The 18,992-nt window shown below is 40.0% G+C and overlaps 1 protein-coding gene across 1 annotated transcript in view; it reads left to right on the forward strand.

Annotated features, from left to right (window-relative positions):
• The window catches only part of LOC126249647 (uncharacterized), a 275,730-nt gene that overhangs the window by 132,151 nt on the left and 124,587 nt on the right, over positions 1-18,992 (forward strand). The window contains exon 4 of the mRNA XM_049951326.1: positions 7,347-7,478. Within this exon, the coding sequence (XP_049807283.1) occupies positions 7,347-7,478 (132 nt within the window). The remainder of the gene's footprint in view (positions 1-7,346; positions 7,479-18,992) is intronic.

The raw sequence follows: 18,992 nt of genomic DNA on the forward strand, positions 1-18,992 counted from the left end.
ACCACCTTTCCCAATCAGTGGCACACGACCTGGCTGATCAGCACTTCCGGTTATATGAACATGTGCAAAATTGGATTGATTCCAGGATCTCCTCAAAAGACGTCCAGTTCTACCGCGGGATTCGTATGCTGCTCGAAAGACGGGAGAAAGTAGTGGTCAGCGATGGCCAATACTTTGAATCGTAAATTTTGCTTAATTTTGAACAATGAAGCTTGGAACTTCGAGAAACCATGTGGAAACAAAATTGTAGACCTAGTACTATTTCACACCAATAACTTTTTAAAAATGTGCGAAACACTCCCGCTGATAGTAAACACGTTCTCACACCGAGCGAGGTGGCGCAGTGGTAAGACACTGGACTCGCATTCGGGAGGACGACGGTTCAATCCCGCGTCCGGCCATCCTGATTTAGGTTTTCCGTGATTTCCCTAAATCACTCCAGGCAAATGCCGGGATGGTTCCTCTGAAAGGGCACGGCCGTCTTCCTTCCCCATCCTTCCGTAATCCGATGAGACCGATGACCACGCTGTCTGGTCTCCTTCCCCAAAACCAACCAACCAACCAGTAAACACGTTCTCAGTAGGAATGCAAAAGGAACACTTTAGTTACAGCTAAAATTACTCACATGAGACAAGAGTAAACGTTTATGAAACATCGCAGTTTCAACTAGAAGGAACATGTTGAAATTATTAAACATGAAACAACACAATGTTCAGAAACGTCACGAAAGGGATTAGTACTAATGAAGAACAAACGTGGGTCATTCGTCCTAAGGGATGCGATTTCATTCAACTTTGATTTGTTAAATAACAGAAAATCAGTATTCACAAGAGCACTTAAAGAACTATTAAAGTGCACAAATTTTGGAAACTTATGGTAATTTCTATGGGACCAAACTGCTGAGGTCATCGGTTCCTAGGTTTACATACTACTTAATCTAACTTAAACTAACTTACACACTAACAACACACACACCCATACCTAAGGGAGGACTCGAACCTCCGACGGGGGGAGCCGCACGAACCGTCACAAGCGCCTAAGACCGCATGGCTACGCTGCGAGGCGAAGTGCACAAAAAGCGTAGCATCCTTCCAACAAAGTTTTCTAATAGTGATCAAACTATAAGTTTTAGTCTGAAAACGATCATGGTGTTTATTGTCTGATTTGTAAGATATGAGAGAAAATACCGATGTAAACACGAAGAGCCAAAGAAACTGGTACACCTCCCTAATATCGTGTAGGTTCCCCGTGAGAACGTGAAATGCCACAACACGACGTGGCATGGACTCGAATAATGTCTCAAGTAGTGCTGGGGGGAACAGACACCATGAATCCTGCAGGACTGTTCATAAGTCTATATGAGTACGAGGGGGCGGAAACCTCTTCTGAACAGCACGTTGCAAGGCAGCCCAGATATGCTGACTAATGTTCATGCCTGGAGAGTTTGCTGGGCAGCGGAAAAGTTAAAACTCAGAAGAGCCACTCTGTAGCAATTCTGGACATGTGGGGTGTCACATTGTCCTGCTGGAATTGGCCAAATCCGTAGGAAGGTACAATGGACACCAATCAATGCAGATGTTCAGACAGGATGCTTAGTACGTGTCACCTGTTAGAGTCGTATCTAGAAATATCAGGGTTCCCATATCACTCGAACTGCACACGCCCCACAACATTACAGAGCTTTAGCAGTGCCCTGTTGACATGCAGAGTCCATGGATTCATGAGATTGTCCACATACCGTGCACATCCATCCGCTCGATACAATTTGAAACGAGACTCGTCCGACTAGACAACATGTTTCCAGTCATCAACAGGCCAATGTCGGTGTTGACAGGCACAGGCAAGGCGTAAAGCTTTGTTTCGTGCAGTCATCAAGGGTACACGAGTGGGCCTCCGACTCCGAAAGCTCGTATCGTTGATGTTTCGTTGCACAGTTCGCACACTGACATTTGTTGATGGCCCAACATTGAAATCTGCAACAGTTTGTGGAAGGATTGCACTTCTGTCACGTTGAACGATTTTCTTCAGTCGTCGTTGGTCCCGTTCTTGCATGATCTTTTTCCGGCCGCAGCGATGTCGGACATTTGATGTTTTACCGGATTCCTGATATTCGCGGTACACTCGTGAAATGGTCGTACGGGAAAATCCCCACTTCATCGCCACCTCGGATATGCTGTGTCCCATCACTCGTTCGCCGACTGTAACACCACGTTCAAACTCTATTTGATCTTGATAACCTGCCACTGTATCGGTAGTAACTGATCTATCAACTTCACCAGACACTTGTTGTCTTATATACACGTTGCCGACCGCACTGCCGTATTCTGCCTGTTTACATATCTCTGTATTTAAATACACATACCTATACCAACTACTTTGGCGCTTTAGTGTATACACGCTTGTAATGTTCGCAGAATGTCAAAGAAATTGAATGATGGCGAATTGCAGTAAGCTTAATAAAATTTATATACGTAAAAATAAATGTAGACGAAGTTTTGAATACGTAACGCCAGAAAAGTTGTAGCAAATCTGACATGTATTTCACGAAACGAACATGACGGTAAAACTCGAGCTGTTACACAGTGTTACCGACACTCATTTGCCACGCGGAACATTCACGAAGCAAAGAGTGGGGCGAGCGGGAGCTAGAGAAGAGGTGATAGTGGTACACAATTCACCCTGCGCCAGGCACCACAAGGTACTCTCTGGGGTTCATATAAACATGTATGTGTAAAGCAATAAATAACTATATAATCATTACAGACAGATTCGATACACGTTTCTTTTGTGTTTGGTAGAGACTTGGGCTTATGGGGGAATTGCTGAATTACAAACATGAAGTTGAGTTTGAATAGCGAAATGAGCATCCATCAGAACTGATGTGCTATGCCACATATAATTATATACTGATTCTCGTTTTCCAAGAATATAAAACATTGCGTGCGCTGAAGAGAGTGTCTTATTCTTATTTTGGCTAAATTCCTCAGACATCTGTTCTGCTGAGAATAATAGCTATGTTTGGAAACCAAGGAAAGTGACGAGATTCAATGACATCCCATACCAATAAGATTACTCCATTGCTTGAAAACGCATTCAGAACTTGACCATCAGCTACCAATGTCTCAGAAGACACATCCCACTCGAGATACGTAACATACTGAGGATCTACAGAAACTTGTATTTTCAGATGACTGGCAGAATAACATTGACTAAAAATATACTGATTCATGGGAGCCTGGAGTCGGACTGTGAAAGTCACCACATGAGGGAACTGAATCACCATTGCCTGACGGGAAGGGGCAGTTGCTCTCACAGCTCGTGGTTTTGTACAAGGAAGTACGCAGATGTAATTTACATGATAAAGGCAGTTTTCGAAACAGGTGCTGAAAAATTGCTTTGTCGACTGGACGCATTGCTTTAAGGAATCAGAGAAAATTATGCTCACAGTAATGAAAGATTGCTACCGCAGTTGACCTTTCTTGGCCGTATCTTAACGTGGAAATAGAGGGCATTACAAAATCGATATTAAAGTTTCTTTTACATAATTAGAATAGCGAGTAGAAGAACCTCCTATGGTAATTCTGCATATGTTTACAGCCATAGGAAACTTTGAAGGAGGGAAAGGGAGAGATTCTCCAAGTGTGGGACGCATTGATTCTAGGATTCATGAGATGTAGTTTGCTGCTGCATTTTATGTGAAACATTTGGATCTGCTGAGGGGTAACGCAGACGACTCTGATGACCCAAGTATCTCCGGGTGAATACGTACACTAATGCACTTACATCACAATCCACCTGCTATTCTTACATTTCTCTCGGAGTAACAACAAATAGCCCCTGGAAAACCATTCAAAGAGATTTTCATTAACATTACAGGCATATCGTTGGTTATTTATCGTAACCATAGTGATGGAAAGATAGTAATGATTCGTGGTTGCGTTTTTAAGGGTTCATACTAGCCATTGTCCCAACAGAACGTTTTATACAAATAAAACTATTGTAATCATACCGCACTATAATCACATTTCTGCAACTAGTCCACAAATTCCTTTATTTATTGAATTAAGCAAATTTCACATTCAGATGCAATCATTTTATAGTTATTTAATGTAGTTAACCTTAATGAAATAGGTTTACAAACGTATGTACTTAAGGACAGTCCATTACTACAGTGTGATTATCGATTCCACACCGAGCGCAAAAAATATTTTGGATCCTATGGATACTAACAGAAAGATTCTTTAAGTTATAATTGATAAGCAAATGCATTAGTTCTGTCTCTGTCTCAATAAATGCAAAGATAAAGATATTTTAACAGATTATCAGACTAGAGCTTATTATGCCATTTATGTTGTTCATAAACTCTTGAAACAGATGCGTTCAAATAACAGAATGTATGTGGTATTACACATAAGCATAAAACATTAAAACGTATGAAAAACCATGTACGTACAGGGCACAAGGTATCTAGAATTTTATTTATTTCTTGTAAAGTAAGCTTTATACATTTGAGCTTCTATTCCAACAATAATTATGAGCTTCCACTAAAGTCCTTGTGTTCTTCCTTCCTGCGTAGAAGTTGATGAATGCAATAATTACTTTTATTTGTAAGTAAAGATACAAAGTAACTGAAGAGATAAGTATTTGCATTTTTGTTTCAATTTAAGTGCATCGAAATGTAATCCAGAAATTCACTGGACAATAGTCCTATGGGACTGTCAGCAAATTAAACATATAGATTAATATAATTAAGATCTAATATGCGAGAATGGACTGGGGGGAAAATGTGAGACAACGAGGTGTGACTTCCATGAATTACGGCATCAGGTATTCACTGCCACATTGAAAGTTTGCCGGAAAACAGAGTTCCGCGTCGCATCGGTAAATATATCATATTAGAACAGTAGCAATAATGTTTTGTGATTTCTAGACGGTTGAATGTTTAAACTCAGTTCATCTCGACATTAAAGAGGGACAGAATATTAAAAGCAAATTATCATTACTTTCCCGATATTTAACCTTTTTTAATGCACTGTAACGTAACAGGTCCCTGTGATGCAGTAAATGTTTCACGGCATAGTTTGTAATTAAATCGTTAGCGTTTTCTCTAACTATATGTTGTTTACGATAAACCACTTTTCCCACAGTATCACACACCACAAAATCGGCATATTTCAAATTCTAACGTCGTTTGCAACAAACTGTGAATTAGAAGCACACTGTAAGGATTTTAATTTCAAGATGTTGGTGCGTTATAGCTCAATTATATTCTTGATCCAGCCGGCCGTGGTAACCGACCGGTTCCAGGCGCTTCAGTCCGGAACTGCGCGACTGCTACGGTCGCAGGTTCGAATCCTCCGTCGGGCATGGATGTGTGTGATGTCCTTAGGTTAGTTAGGTTTAATGAGTTCGAAGTCTAGGGGACTGATGACCCCAGATGTTAAGTGCCATAGTGCTCAGAGCCATTTTATTCTTGGTCCGTACCAAACGAAGAAGGAAGTGCTAGTTGATGAAGATAATTTTGCCAACTCTATCTGACCTAATCCGTTTCACAGTACTTTCCATTCAGAATTGCCACGCGTTTCATTATTTCGTTAACTCAACATCACTTTAGACAAATGACATGACTCAAAATACCTACTATAGTGAAATAATTGATATAATATGGAAAAAAGAAAATCGAAAGAGGAAATTGCACAGGAATGAATAGGCACGTGATGTAAGAATGATGTAAAATCGTACTGCATATACCGTTGAATCGCGTTTGTATATTAATTGTGACCAGAGAGTAGTTTACTACTGGAATTTACAAAATTAAGACCACAAGGACCCCATTTCAGCCTTTTTTTGAAACTATGTATTCCTAGATACACAGTAGCCGGATAGACCGAAGTTTAGAGAGCTTTTAACAAGCCACGAAGTGTCATCTCAAGGCTTTGGCTACGATACAAAGGTGAAGAAAGTTGTTCATCATAGTCATGAATCACGTCGAAAGAAAATAAATACCCTTCAACAGAACCGATATGTGGCTTTAGTTGTATCGTGAAAACCAGCGATGCCTAATAGTCGATTGTTTTCAGAACCTTCAGCTGTCTTATGACTTTCAGTTCCCTGACAAACTGTGAGTTGGGTGACGAGAGTCGCTTGGTCTGTTTGTCAAACGTTCAGCTGCGTATGTACCACTGACAGCCAGGCAGAGACTAGATAAGTTGATTCGACCCACCACCCCATAATAATGACAACCTTAGAAAATAATACTGTGCCTATTCTGACTACAGGTTGCTATAAACGACATCGAACTATTCACCTACATCATTCAATTAGGAAGAGATTATCTTATTTAATCCCTGTACAAAAACCTGTACCGCAAAACGACTGAATATATTATTCTTGAAATAAAATATTCCCATATCTTACAAATTTTTCTTACCGTAAACGTAAACAGTACTAACAATTTATATTTTCAATTAAGATAGAAACATTTTCACCTACAAGAAACAGAAATTCATTCAGCCCGTGTGGGTGTGCGTGTAGCATAGTGCTCTACATAGTGTAATTGGACCGATGCTGAATGGAAGTGTGTAATTTTCACAGATGAACCCTGCAGTCTTGTGTTTGAAGGGGTGACTGCGAACAGCATATTGGATGGTATAATTCCAATCCACATGGGGTTGCTCTGGGGCGTGAGTTCCCCATTGCTGAATGTATGCACCACGTAGAATGCTAAGAGAGGTCTCCGTATCTGAAAGCTACATGCTCATAGAGAGCATCCTACAACCCTTCCTAAATATTTCGCAGCTGGGAATAGCGATATGCTCTGTTAAATGTGGTTTTCCATGTGTTTTCATCTTAAGTAAATTGATATCTTCTTTTTAAGAGTGGTTCGTATTGTATAATTTGAGGTAACAAATGTATCATAATTCATCTTTACCTAAATGTGTAACCCATTCTTGATCTTGTTTGCGAAAAATGTTCTTATATAATATGCATTTCTAATTTATTTTGACTTACGGCCATTTTTGTGGATTTCCTCCGTATAAGATGGCGCACTGCAGTTCCATTTTATTCTTTCACTGTACGACACAATGTGAAATTCTAATGACTGATTTCATGTGCTTACTGATGTTCATATTCCGTATTTCGAGCCACATCTCACCTAAATTATTCTCAAAGACGGTTAAAGTGATTTATATTTTGATAATGATTACACATTTTATCATTGTTTCACGAAACATTGTCTAGCGAAAGTGACTATGAATGGCATGTAAAAATGTAGTGTGTTTCATACGGCGTTTTATCTTAAAAAATGAGACAAGCGTATGCTGAAGAAACTTTTGCGTGGACAGGTGGGTACTCGGGCCCGCCACCGCCCCCTGTATACGGGCCACCACCGTCGGCGCCAGGGCTGGTGTACGGCGCTCCCTTCGCCAAGATCGCAAGGGCCGCTACGCCGCCTGCCCCTCATCTCGACAAGCCTGGTAAGCTATACGTACAGTCCTGCTACATGGATTGCTCTCATCACTAATTTAGCATAATCATTATTATTTTGTCTCTTGAAAATTTAATTTCAAGAAATCGTTAACAATTGTAGTTGTTAAATCACCGGACAAAATAATTACTCAATCCTAGAGAAATCATTATAAGCATCATTTAATACTGTGTAATTCCGCACCTGAACTTGATAACCACCTGGATTCTGTTAGGAAGTGAGTCCGAAAGGTTATGTAGATACGTTGCATCCAGGTTAAGCCACTCGATTAGGATGTGATAGCACAGTTCCACGAAATTGTAAGGAAACTAATGTCGACGTTTTACCCTCCGTTCCAACATGTCACACACATTTTGTATGGTTTTCAAGTCCGGTGACTTTTTAGAACAATCGAGATGTGATAGGATGGGAAAGTGTTCAGAAAACCCGTCACATGTTCTTCCAGTCCGATGAACTTTGCTGTTGTAGTCATTATGCACCTGTGTGAGCAATTACCTCTTGCTAGGTGACCCGAATCCACATGTTAATTACACGCAGTTTCCGTCGCTATGTTCCTTGCTAACAGATTGGGGTGGACCTTCATTCACTGTCTGCAGCAATTCCCGTCGCGTTTCTAAGTCACTTTGATTCAGAAACCGTGAAACGCGTCTTCGGTCCCTCTCAGACAGGATCTCTTTCCGACGACAACTCTGTCGTTATTTTTCGTGGCCATATGTGTTGCACCACTGGTTGTAGACACGTTGAACAATTCTACACGGAGCGCCAACAAATATAGCAACATCACGCAACTGTATGGCCATGGGGACAGCCTTACAGAATCATCTCTTTTTACCACTCTGTCATGTCCTTACTTTTACCCATGTTTATGCAGAATGTCTGCTCGAAAGCCTTGCTGATCGCCACTGCCTTATGCTCACGTAAAGGCAGTGCGCGTGCGGTTGAGCACGTGACTCTATTGCTGCGCTATCTGTAAGCGCTTAATGATTAATCTGTGTGTGCGCATATGGTGTAACTAATTTCTTGTCTGGTGATCTTATTATGGGCTAGATATCATTTATATCGGTTCTCAAACTGAGCGCTGCGACTGTGCTACATGACCACTGAAAATATTCCAGTGTCAGGTATCTCATGCAAGAGTAACAGGTATAGAGAGGACGAATAAAAATTCTTCGAATTATACCCGCGATCGCTGTAAAGTACAGTGTGCTTCGAAAACATTCATCTGATTTCACAACACTATAGCTTCTACATAAATATAAACAGAACCTTCCAGTAAATTTTAACCTGCGACAAAATTTTTATTTTCAAAGTAATTATTAGTTTTACAGGATATATCTTTAACACAAATGTAAATACAATCCTGAGATACTTTTTTACAATTAAATTTGGATCAAAGTTTTAATTTACCTTTCAAAGGTTTCCAAGGTTCACTCCACCGGGCACACGACATACATCCAAACTCGTCTCACACTTTTTAATGGATTTTTTTTGCCACGTGACGTCACAATTTACCCAAAGTTGTTGGTGGAAAGACACATAAACCGGGTCTTTTAACCCTCCCCCCTCCCCCATTCCAACCTAAAAACAACTGATGTGAGAGGCCTTTCGTGGCCAATGGTGCAATGTGATATCTGTACGCGGATTACAGCCGATCCATCATTGAGGCAGCTCACTGCTAAGAACAGCTCTTATATGCTGGTGTGGTAGTGCTCCGAACCGTTGGAAAACGAAATTTTTGGCTCGTTCCCGAAATTATGGAAAAATCCGTATGTGCAGCACATCCAGATACAGGGTATCAGTGGTGTAAGTGTAGATATTTTTGTTGATGACTGAAGACAGTGTACTGAACAGCATTAAGTCAATATTTACTTCATTTGGACACTAATAACTGTAGCTATTATGAGTAGTATGTTTTCAGGTTGGTTAACACCTGCAAGCACGCGTGGCAGAAGCAACCGTTAATGTTTACTTTCGCCTGGGGAGCTGGTCGGGTATTGAAGTGACGACACATGGATGCAAAATGGAAAGTCTATACTGACAGGCATAGTCCACTTCGCAGTGCAGCTACGACCGTACAGAAAACATCAAGTGGTAAATGATGTGATGCGTTTGCGGGAATCCTATTGAACGCAGAGAAAAGATAACTAACACAATGAAGTGGGTACATATTAAGGTTCCAATTATCAAAGTATTTCTGCCAATACACTTAACACCCTGTACATGACTGCTGTAACCAAATTTATGCAAATAGAGACAGACCGTGAATCTTTACTCTGGTAATGGTATAAATCACATCACACTTTTGAGAGTGTCTCTCATGCTCAACTACGGTAGGTGGCTACCGCGTTCTTGTGGTTAGCTTTCCAGTTATGTGAAATGTAGCCTTAAAACGGAACAATAAACATGAAAGGAGAGTATTACCTTCCATCTCCACTCCCTCAATGAATTGAAAACTCTCTACATGTTGTTGTCCATGACCATTGTAAAGGCCTTGTAGCGACTGAATCCTGTGTGGCTCGAAACGTAAACGTCGACGCAGAATACGTCAGGCAGAAACGTGAGTGACTGCTTACACTTGGCTGAGCTATAGGGAAAACTTTGTTGAATTCACTCCACATCTACAACAGGATGACGTCACGAGACTGCTTTGGGGATCCGTAAAACGGGCTGGTTAAAACCGATAGCGATATTTTAGTTCTGAATATCTGGTATTTTTCAGTATTTTTTTGGTGTCTGTTCCAACAGATTTTTCATATTTTGCTAACAACCGGATAAAGATCCATCATATCAATTTACCATACCAGCAGTACTAAACTTTTTGATTTATAAATAAAACTTTTTTTAAGGAATAATCATGTTTATTCTTAAATTTCCATGGCTTTGAAGTATTGGATTATTATAGAAACTGGGAAAAGTGACCAGTCCTATTTTAATAACAACTCGTACAGTTACAAACTAGCAAAAATCACATGAGAAAGAATCGGTACAGATTTTCAGAGACAATCCTGTACCTGTTCCCGTATGGCGTGGCCTATTTACCATGGTTCCCATTAGGGCTGCCGATAAAGAACTGAATTTCTTTTCGCTATTCACTACAGTTACTTACTGTAAATCATTACGCGAAATTTTATTCAGTTTGCAGAAGGAAAAACACATTGTGTAGACTTTGCGACTAGTTCATTTTAGGTAATGAAAAATTTAGGTATTAAATTTAGCCAACATACGATAATTGTCAAAACTGCGAGGTTGTGGCGCGGTTAACATGGAAATTGCCTCAGCGGCGCAACATAGCCGTCTCTGCTTCGCAGTTTGCCCATGTGGAACCGCTATTTCTGCTGTGCGCAACGCTGCAGGTACACAATCCCTGGTCATCGGCCTACGAACTTCCACCGAAGCACGGACGCACTCGCAGACGGCAGCTAAGAAGTACTTACCATCCAGTTTCAAGGAAATTGTTACATGAAAAAAAATTTCCGCATCTTACAGCTTGATATCTTCGCACGATAAATGACTGAATTCCTTTATTTGCTATATCGCTTTTAAGAAACCACTACACCAAATGTTAATGAGTGTGCACAGGTAAAAACGTATTGCGTAGACCGTGCGTATGGCTAATATTAGATAATACTTTACTGTGTATAAATTTAACCAATATATGATTATAGTTTTTAAAGTTGAGAGGAGAACGATAGCAATCGCCGTTCTCGACATATTAAATAGCATGTCGGTCTGTGGCGGCCGCGCGCGTGCACGCTCAATGCAACCATATTCCTCCCTGCTCATCGTAAATCATGTGGTTTGTAACAGCCCCAAATTTCGTTAACGGTAGAAGATATCAAAACATGTTTTTCCGCAAATGATATCTCGCAAAGAGTCAGATATTTTGAGCATGGTAAATATGCTAAATCTTTTTATCTATCGAGATGTGGTAGTAACTATAGTTTTTTTGCAATGTGTCAATGAACATATTTAATAGCATGTAAAATGAGAAGTACAGTGGCATGGAGCACACTGATATTTACACTATTCTGTACAGACCCAGAGAGCTTAAACGGAAACTAATTTGCTGGTATGGCATAAGAAATAATTGCTAAGTATCCACAAGTACTTATTATTTCGTTTTGTAAATAACAAATGCCTTTTTCTTGCTCAAAAAGTATTTGATTTCTTCCAGACGCGTTTCGCCTTTTACTTTAAGCGTCTAGAATGATACAGTTTTCTTTTGATCTGCGAAATTTGTAGATTATAAAACAGTACATTTTTGTACGTAAATAAGTGATTGCTTACAGATAATCGAGTTTAGGCTGGCCTCTGCGTTTCCTCTCGTCTGGTCACATACTGGAGGTGGCACTGTAACTTCTCTCACGAGACATAAGCACTATTTCATATTACGAACTTTTTTCTCCACAATTTTCATTTCCTGTGCGGTAATTTCTGTGGAGCACCATCATTCTTCTGTTACTCTCTATAGATATATCACCGAAAACTGTAGTTTAAAGTCGTAATTATTGTCTGTTCTCTATATATCCCTTCCTGTTTTGTTTGTTTATATACATGTTGCCCATCTGACGAAGTATATGCTGAGAACTAACGTCTGTTGCCTTCTATTCTCTTTATACCTGTGTGTGTGTGTGGTGGGGGGAGAGGGTGGGGAGAGGGGGAGGGGGGGAGGTGGGGGGTTAGTCAGAGTGAGTTGTAGAAAGTTGAATGTGAATGTAATACGTGTCAGTGAGTGGTTGAAAGTTTTGGTGCTCACGTGATTTAAGTTTTGGTTTAAATGTCTTGTGGAGGAGTTCATGTAAGAGTAAACTCACTGTTTTCATTAATGCATAAATTGGTAGACTAACACTGCAGCAGATGATGGTTATCAAAATAATACCGCCCAACCTCTATGTCCTTACTTTTACATGAACCCTCCACAAAACATTTAAACCAAAGCTCAAATTAGCTTTTTTAACACCGAAGATCTCAACCACTCTCTGACAGCTATTACATTCTACTTTCTACAACTCGCCCTAACTAACCAAACACCCCCCCTCCCCCTCACACACACACACACACACACACACACACACACACACACACACACACACACACATACATACACATACACGCACGCATGCACACGCACACAGATATAAAGAGAACAGAAATGAACAAATGGTAGTTCGTTAGGTTGGATACATGCACATAAGCAAACGAGAGAAGAAGAGGTATAAGTTGACACAGAAAACTTACCACTTTAAATAACAGTTTTCGGTAGAATATTTACAGATAGTGACAGAAGAATAATAGCGATCTACCCACAGCAGTTAGCCCAAAGAACATAAAACTTGTGAAGAAGAAATTTTGTAACTTGAAAATTTGCTTATGTCATGTAAGGGAAATTATAGGGCGACCTCCAGCTTGTGACCAGATGAGAGGAAGCGCAGATGTCTGTGAAAATCTCCATCTACTGTAAGTAATCACTTATTTACGTAAAAAAAGAAGATGTGAACTGTTTTATAATCTACAAATATCGCACATCTAAACAAAATAATATCAATCTAGACGCCTTAAACTAACAGGCGAAACGCCTCTGCAACAAGTTTAATACATTACAGAAAGAAAAAGGCGTTTCTTATTTACAAAACGAAATAATAAATACTTGTGTATACTAGGCAGTTATAAGATTCAATCTTTCTCTACGGACACTGTATGGCTGCAACCTCACTGAACGCGATCTGACCCCTCTGGAGTGTAGGGCGAGCACAATGTTTGCTCTGGTATACAGGGTAGAACCACGAGGGATCGTTTCGACGTGTTGTGAAGCAGCAAAGGGTGTTAATGGTTTTTCAGCCCTCCTGCTTCACTCCCTTTGCTGTGTTATTGTTCAGAGCTGTGCACCATTGACACACACGTAAAATAAAACGACATATGGTCCCCATAAGTCACCTCTCTTTGGCAATGCTCTCGGTGCCAACCGCGCACATTTGTTGAGCACTTTAAAAATGTGCCTGTACAGAGGCTACCATTCACTGATTTCCAGGTGCTGGTCCGACATGCAACCATTTCCACACGCGTCAGTTGAGTGAGTTGAGTGACGTTGCATCGCCGAATTGGCGCCTGCTGACTGCATGCAAGGTATACTGGGTGTCGAAAGCCTGTTACGCTAGCGCCTTGGAATCAGTGGATGCCTGTCTTTGTACAGGAAGGTTTTAGAGTGCCCAACAAAAGTGCACAGGTGGTACCGAAGGTGCTGCTGAACTAGGTTGTCTTAGAGAGAACCACTGCCGTTTTATTCACGTGCCCGTCAATGTCTCTCGAATAAATTATGCATGTTTCTCTAAAATTGGAATCATTTGTCTGTCTATACATGTATATCACCTCTGTCGATTTCTGTCCCATTCAGATAATTCCTTCGTAGTTCCTCGTTTTTGTCTTTTAGACTGTCATAGGGTGTATGATTTACCTGTTAATTGCCAGAAAAAGAAATGAATCCTTTGACGAACGTATATAAGGGAAACACAAGCAGATTGCAAGTACTCAATGCACAGTCTTTTTTTTTTAAATAAATTTATTTGAAATCATACACGAACAAAGCGTTAAGATAAATATTTTTCCACACTACATGTAGCGTCATGTAGCTGCAAACAAAGTTTTTGACTATGTTATGTTATGAAGTCTCTCTATCTATCTACAGTGTGTATATAATGGCGTGTGTTTCCTTACTTACACGAATTTAGATGGTTTGCATCAATTAGCTTCTGCGAACTCTTGGAGGAAGAAGCAGATTGTAGTCCGCTAATTTGCTGACACGAATGGAGGTAATTTTCAAAACTGTAAGCTACAGATATTAGTAAGTTATTTTAAACTGGTTCGCATAGCGAAGAATTATATTGAAATAAGTGTATGTTCGAATATGTCAACATTTTCTGTTCTTCACAGTATTCAGAAACAACAATGGTAATAGATTATAAAAGGTCCAATTGAAGTCAATGAAGTCAATTACAATACACTTCGTAAATTGTAGTTTATAGATCGTGTGAGTAAGGTCATTCATGGAAGCCTGTTGTGGTATATAGCGGATACAGTGCCATTAATAATGATTATTTGAACGGAAAGAGACGCATTATAAGGCTAATGGCTTAATGTGGCTCACATTAAGTAATAACTGTTTTATACGCCAAGAGGAAGTTAATGACATATGACGAGTGTGCCGTTACCCAATACGTCAAATGAAAGCACTGTCAATAGCTAAATAACCAGACAGGAGAAATATTTTAAAATCTGTGTATTTCATAATTCAGCGGCAGTAGCACGGTTATGTGCTCATTCTAACATAGCTTTTGAAAACAGTTCCCACATTTGACTAACGTTATCAGCTACCAGCCATGTTCACCAGTTTAACATCGTTTTAGTGTACTACGTTGATTTGTTTGCTTTCGGTCGCTTTCTTGTTTTTATTAGTGGTTTAACTTTTATTACTAAAATTTTTATTGTTGTTCATTGCCTATTTTCTTATTACAAGCTCATTCAAGAAATCATCTACGCATTTCCCTTGTACAGTTTATAAAGAAAACACGGAAATTTGAAATCTAAATGGCCGAATAGAGTTTTAATCTCTTTCTTCACGAATACGAGTCCAGTACGTTAACTACTGTCCCATATTTCTCGACAGGGTAGGAAAATATGAATAGAATATAGTACAAATTACAATTTACGTCAGAGTAAACGAATACGAGTCCAGTATGTTAACTACTGAGCCACCTTTCTCGACAGCGTAGGGAAATAAGAATAGATTATAGTGCCAATTACAGATTGCGCCAGAGTAAGTGATGAAGGGCACATCTTCCCAAGTTTCTCGAGCGGAATAAGTAAGAGCAAGCGCGATGTGGTTCTCCATAGAGTACGATGTTTTTATGGTAAGTTAAAAAGCCAGTAGTGTGGCATCTTCACAACAAGAATAGAGAGAAGAGGGTTATCTGTGTGTAAATCTGCTCCATGAGAATTTTGTTTCTTTCATGGGTGTTCTAGTCTTTCATCAGGGACATACTTCATTTCAAAGAAGCTCTGTTCAGAAAATGTTGTCAGATTAGTACTTTCACCGGTTCTCGGAATTATGTTTCAACTGTACTTTGTATCGTGATAAAATGATAGGAAGTTTACTAATGAACTGTGTGCGCAATTATTGAAATTTGAAATCACTGACTGTGAAATAAAATATAATCTCCAACCCCTTTATTATTATCCCTGCTGTAAGTTAAAAACTTATGAAAGATCTCCGTTACTTACTTCCGTAAAAAAAATTCAGCAATAATGTTACAGTTTCGAAGTGACAGGATCGCTAAACTGCAAATATTGAGTCTTATGTGCTCGCTAATAACTGTTTGCGTCGGTACGAATGGTTCTTATTTTATTTTCTTTGGAACATTACTTGAGATGCTTCTCGTTGAAAGTGTTTCTAATATAATCACTCCTAAATATATTTAAGGAAATTACCCCAAACATCACATGGAATTTCTAAGCTCTTAAAACTTCTTTTATTCGCCACTCGGTGAAGGCTTTTGTTACACATTGTCGGAAAACTGAAACCGAGTGTTAGTTTCCTAACTCTGAGGAATAGTATACGGGTGATTCACTGACACGAGTGTTTATAGAGCGAGTTAATGTTGCTTTTTAGCACCGTGTGGCGGTGTGAGGTTGGAAACTGTGGCTGCTTTCACCAGCTGCCTCGGCTTTCCCAGCGTGGTTGGAGGCCGCGCCACCCGCCTGGCCCGTTATTACGTGGCGCCGCCCACATCGGCCGGACAATGTACTCTGCCCTACTGGATGCCACATATTGCACCGCAATACAGTCCAGACGAGCATCTGGTTACTAGCCACCGGTAATACAACAATATTATAGTCCAACACGGTTTTACGTGGTTATGGTGTGTGTACACACGTCGTGATCTATTTTAGATTTTTCGGAGTATGAATTAATAAATATCCATTCTGCCACAGCTCTTATTAACTGTCACTCGGAGATTAATTGGCTGGCAGATTTCTGTGTTCTTCACCTGTATATCAGTTGGCGTGTGACACGTACAGAGTAATAAACACAAAGTTAAAAAGAGAATCCTTATTTATATGTCCTCTGCAGACACTAGTTTCATCTAACTACTAACCCCATACTACCCCTTCTGACGTGTAATATACTTCTCTCATTTGCCAGTTGATGTAATTCAAGTGAGGCCTCCTTCGTCGTATGGTCTGAATTGTACTTTGTATTTTGTCAGCTGTTGGTACCAAGTAAATTGGATTAATATTTTGCGAAAGGTATCTCACAAGGCACTTTGATCCATGCCTATCACCTCTCCTCTGAAATATCTCTTCCTTTCTACTCTTATCTCTCACGGTTAAAAAAATACCTTTCTCTCTCTCTGTCTCTCTCTCTCTCTCTCTCTGTCTCTTTTATGGTTTCAGGAAAACATGCCATTACAGTGACATAAAATATATCTTTTCATGTTATCCACTAACTTAAATTCAAGTGACACCTCCCTAGCATCTAATCTATTCACGTAGTTCAGGATTTCATGTTGTTTTCTGCTTATCCGCTGCTTTTGTGGAATTTATAAATATTATTTTACAGAGAAAACTTACTAATTGGTCACATAATCCCTTCAAGTTCTATACGTAGTTAAATAGGCATATCACTCAGAAGATTGCTGTCTACAATTCCTACGTCCCTACGTACTGAAAGCAAGTTATATCATAACATCTACCTCAGGTTTAATAGGGTCGGAAACTGTATTTTTGGTTCAAATGGTTCAAATGGCTCTAAGCACTATGGGACTTAACATCTGAGGTCATCAGTCCCCTAGACTTAGAACTACTTAAACCTAACTAACCTAAGGACATCACACACATCCATGTCCGAGGTAGGATTCGAACCTACGACCGTAGCAGCAGCGCGGTTCCGGACTGAAGGTCCTAGAACCGATCGGCCACAGCGGCCGGCTGTATTATTGGGACGATGGTACTGGTCTCATACTGGATGTTTGATGTCATTAGGATTAAAATCACTAAAATCATAGAGACGTTTTAGGATCCTAAACTGAAAAGGGGACCATCAGACCTGTTAATCAAGGATCTCGATGGGGCTTAGGTATGTTGGGTAGTGACCTGTCCTGAGTACCTGACTAGCGGCTTTTCATACGATGGCCTCTAGTTTCCGAGAAAATCGATGTTTAAATTTGATGGGTACCGTCTATACCTGTAACTTAAGTAATGTTACCACCAAGCGAGAGTAGCGCAGAGGCTACGTTCATGGCTACCACGCTGGCTGTACCGGTTCAGATGCTGCCCATGTCCTTTTTTCACTTTCATCATATAGAATATCATTGAATAAAATATTTCACGCAAAATTATTCAAATGTAGTCATTTTCACCGTACTAACTTCATTAATAAAGCAATCGTCACAGCATCCTTTCTATAAGTGTGAATTCCGTTTCTTATGGAATGGATTACGGAATCGTCTCACTCACTCTCGCTTTCATCGCTTGCAGTGCTAAAACAGAAATCCGGATTGTATTTGTCGTAGAAGCAATCGAAACATAAATTCATATAACGCCGCGCATCTGCTAATGAAAGCTGTTGTCTTGCACGAAGACGGATTTCCGAAAAGCGACACCGAAACACAGTTCTAAAAATTAAAAAAAAAATTGTTGTATCTTCGATCAACTAGATGCGAACCAAGGCTATTTGGTCATTCCTGCGAAAACAGATGTACTAAACTGATGAAAAAATTACAGAATGTACATTTACAGACACCATACTATTTTGGGGCGTCTGCGTTATTAAGAGAAATTTGAGAAGTACAGAGTAATTCAAAAAGAATACCACAACTTTAAAAATGTGTATTTAATGAAAGAAACATAATATAACCTTCTGTTATACATCATTCCAAAGAGTATTTAAAAAGGTTTTTTTTCACTCAAAAACAAGTTCAGAGATGTTCAATATGGCCCCCTCCAGACACACGAGCAATATCAACCCGATACTCCAACTCGTTCCACACCCTCTGTAGCATATCAGGCGTAACAGTTTGGATAGCTGCTGTTATTTCTCGTTTCAAATCATCTATGGTGGCTGGGAGAGGTGGCCGAAACACCATATCCTTAACATACCCCCATAAGAAAAAATCGCAGGGGGTAAGATCAGGGCTTCTTGGAGGCCAGTGATGAAGTGCTCTGTCACGGGCTGCCTGGCGGCCGATCCATCGCCTCGGGTAGTTGACGTTCAGGTAGTTAAGGACAGATAAGTGCCAATGTGGTGGCGCTCCATCCTGCTGAAATATGAATTGTTGTGCTTCTTGTTCGAGCTGAGGGAACAGCCAATTCTCTAACATCTCCAGATACTGTAGTCCAGTTACAGTAGCACCTTCGAAGAAAAAGGGACCAAAAACTTTATTGGCTGAAATGGCACAGAAAACGTTCACCTTAGGCGAGTCACGTTCATACTGAGTTGTTTCCCGCGGAT

Source organism: Schistocerca nitens, chromosome 3 (genome assembly GCF_023898315.1).
Source record: "Schistocerca nitens isolate TAMUIC-IGC-003100 chromosome 3, iqSchNite1.1, whole genome shotgun sequence".
In the NCBI taxonomy this organism is placed as follows: Eukaryota; Metazoa; Arthropoda; class Insecta; order Orthoptera; family Acrididae; genus Schistocerca; species Schistocerca nitens.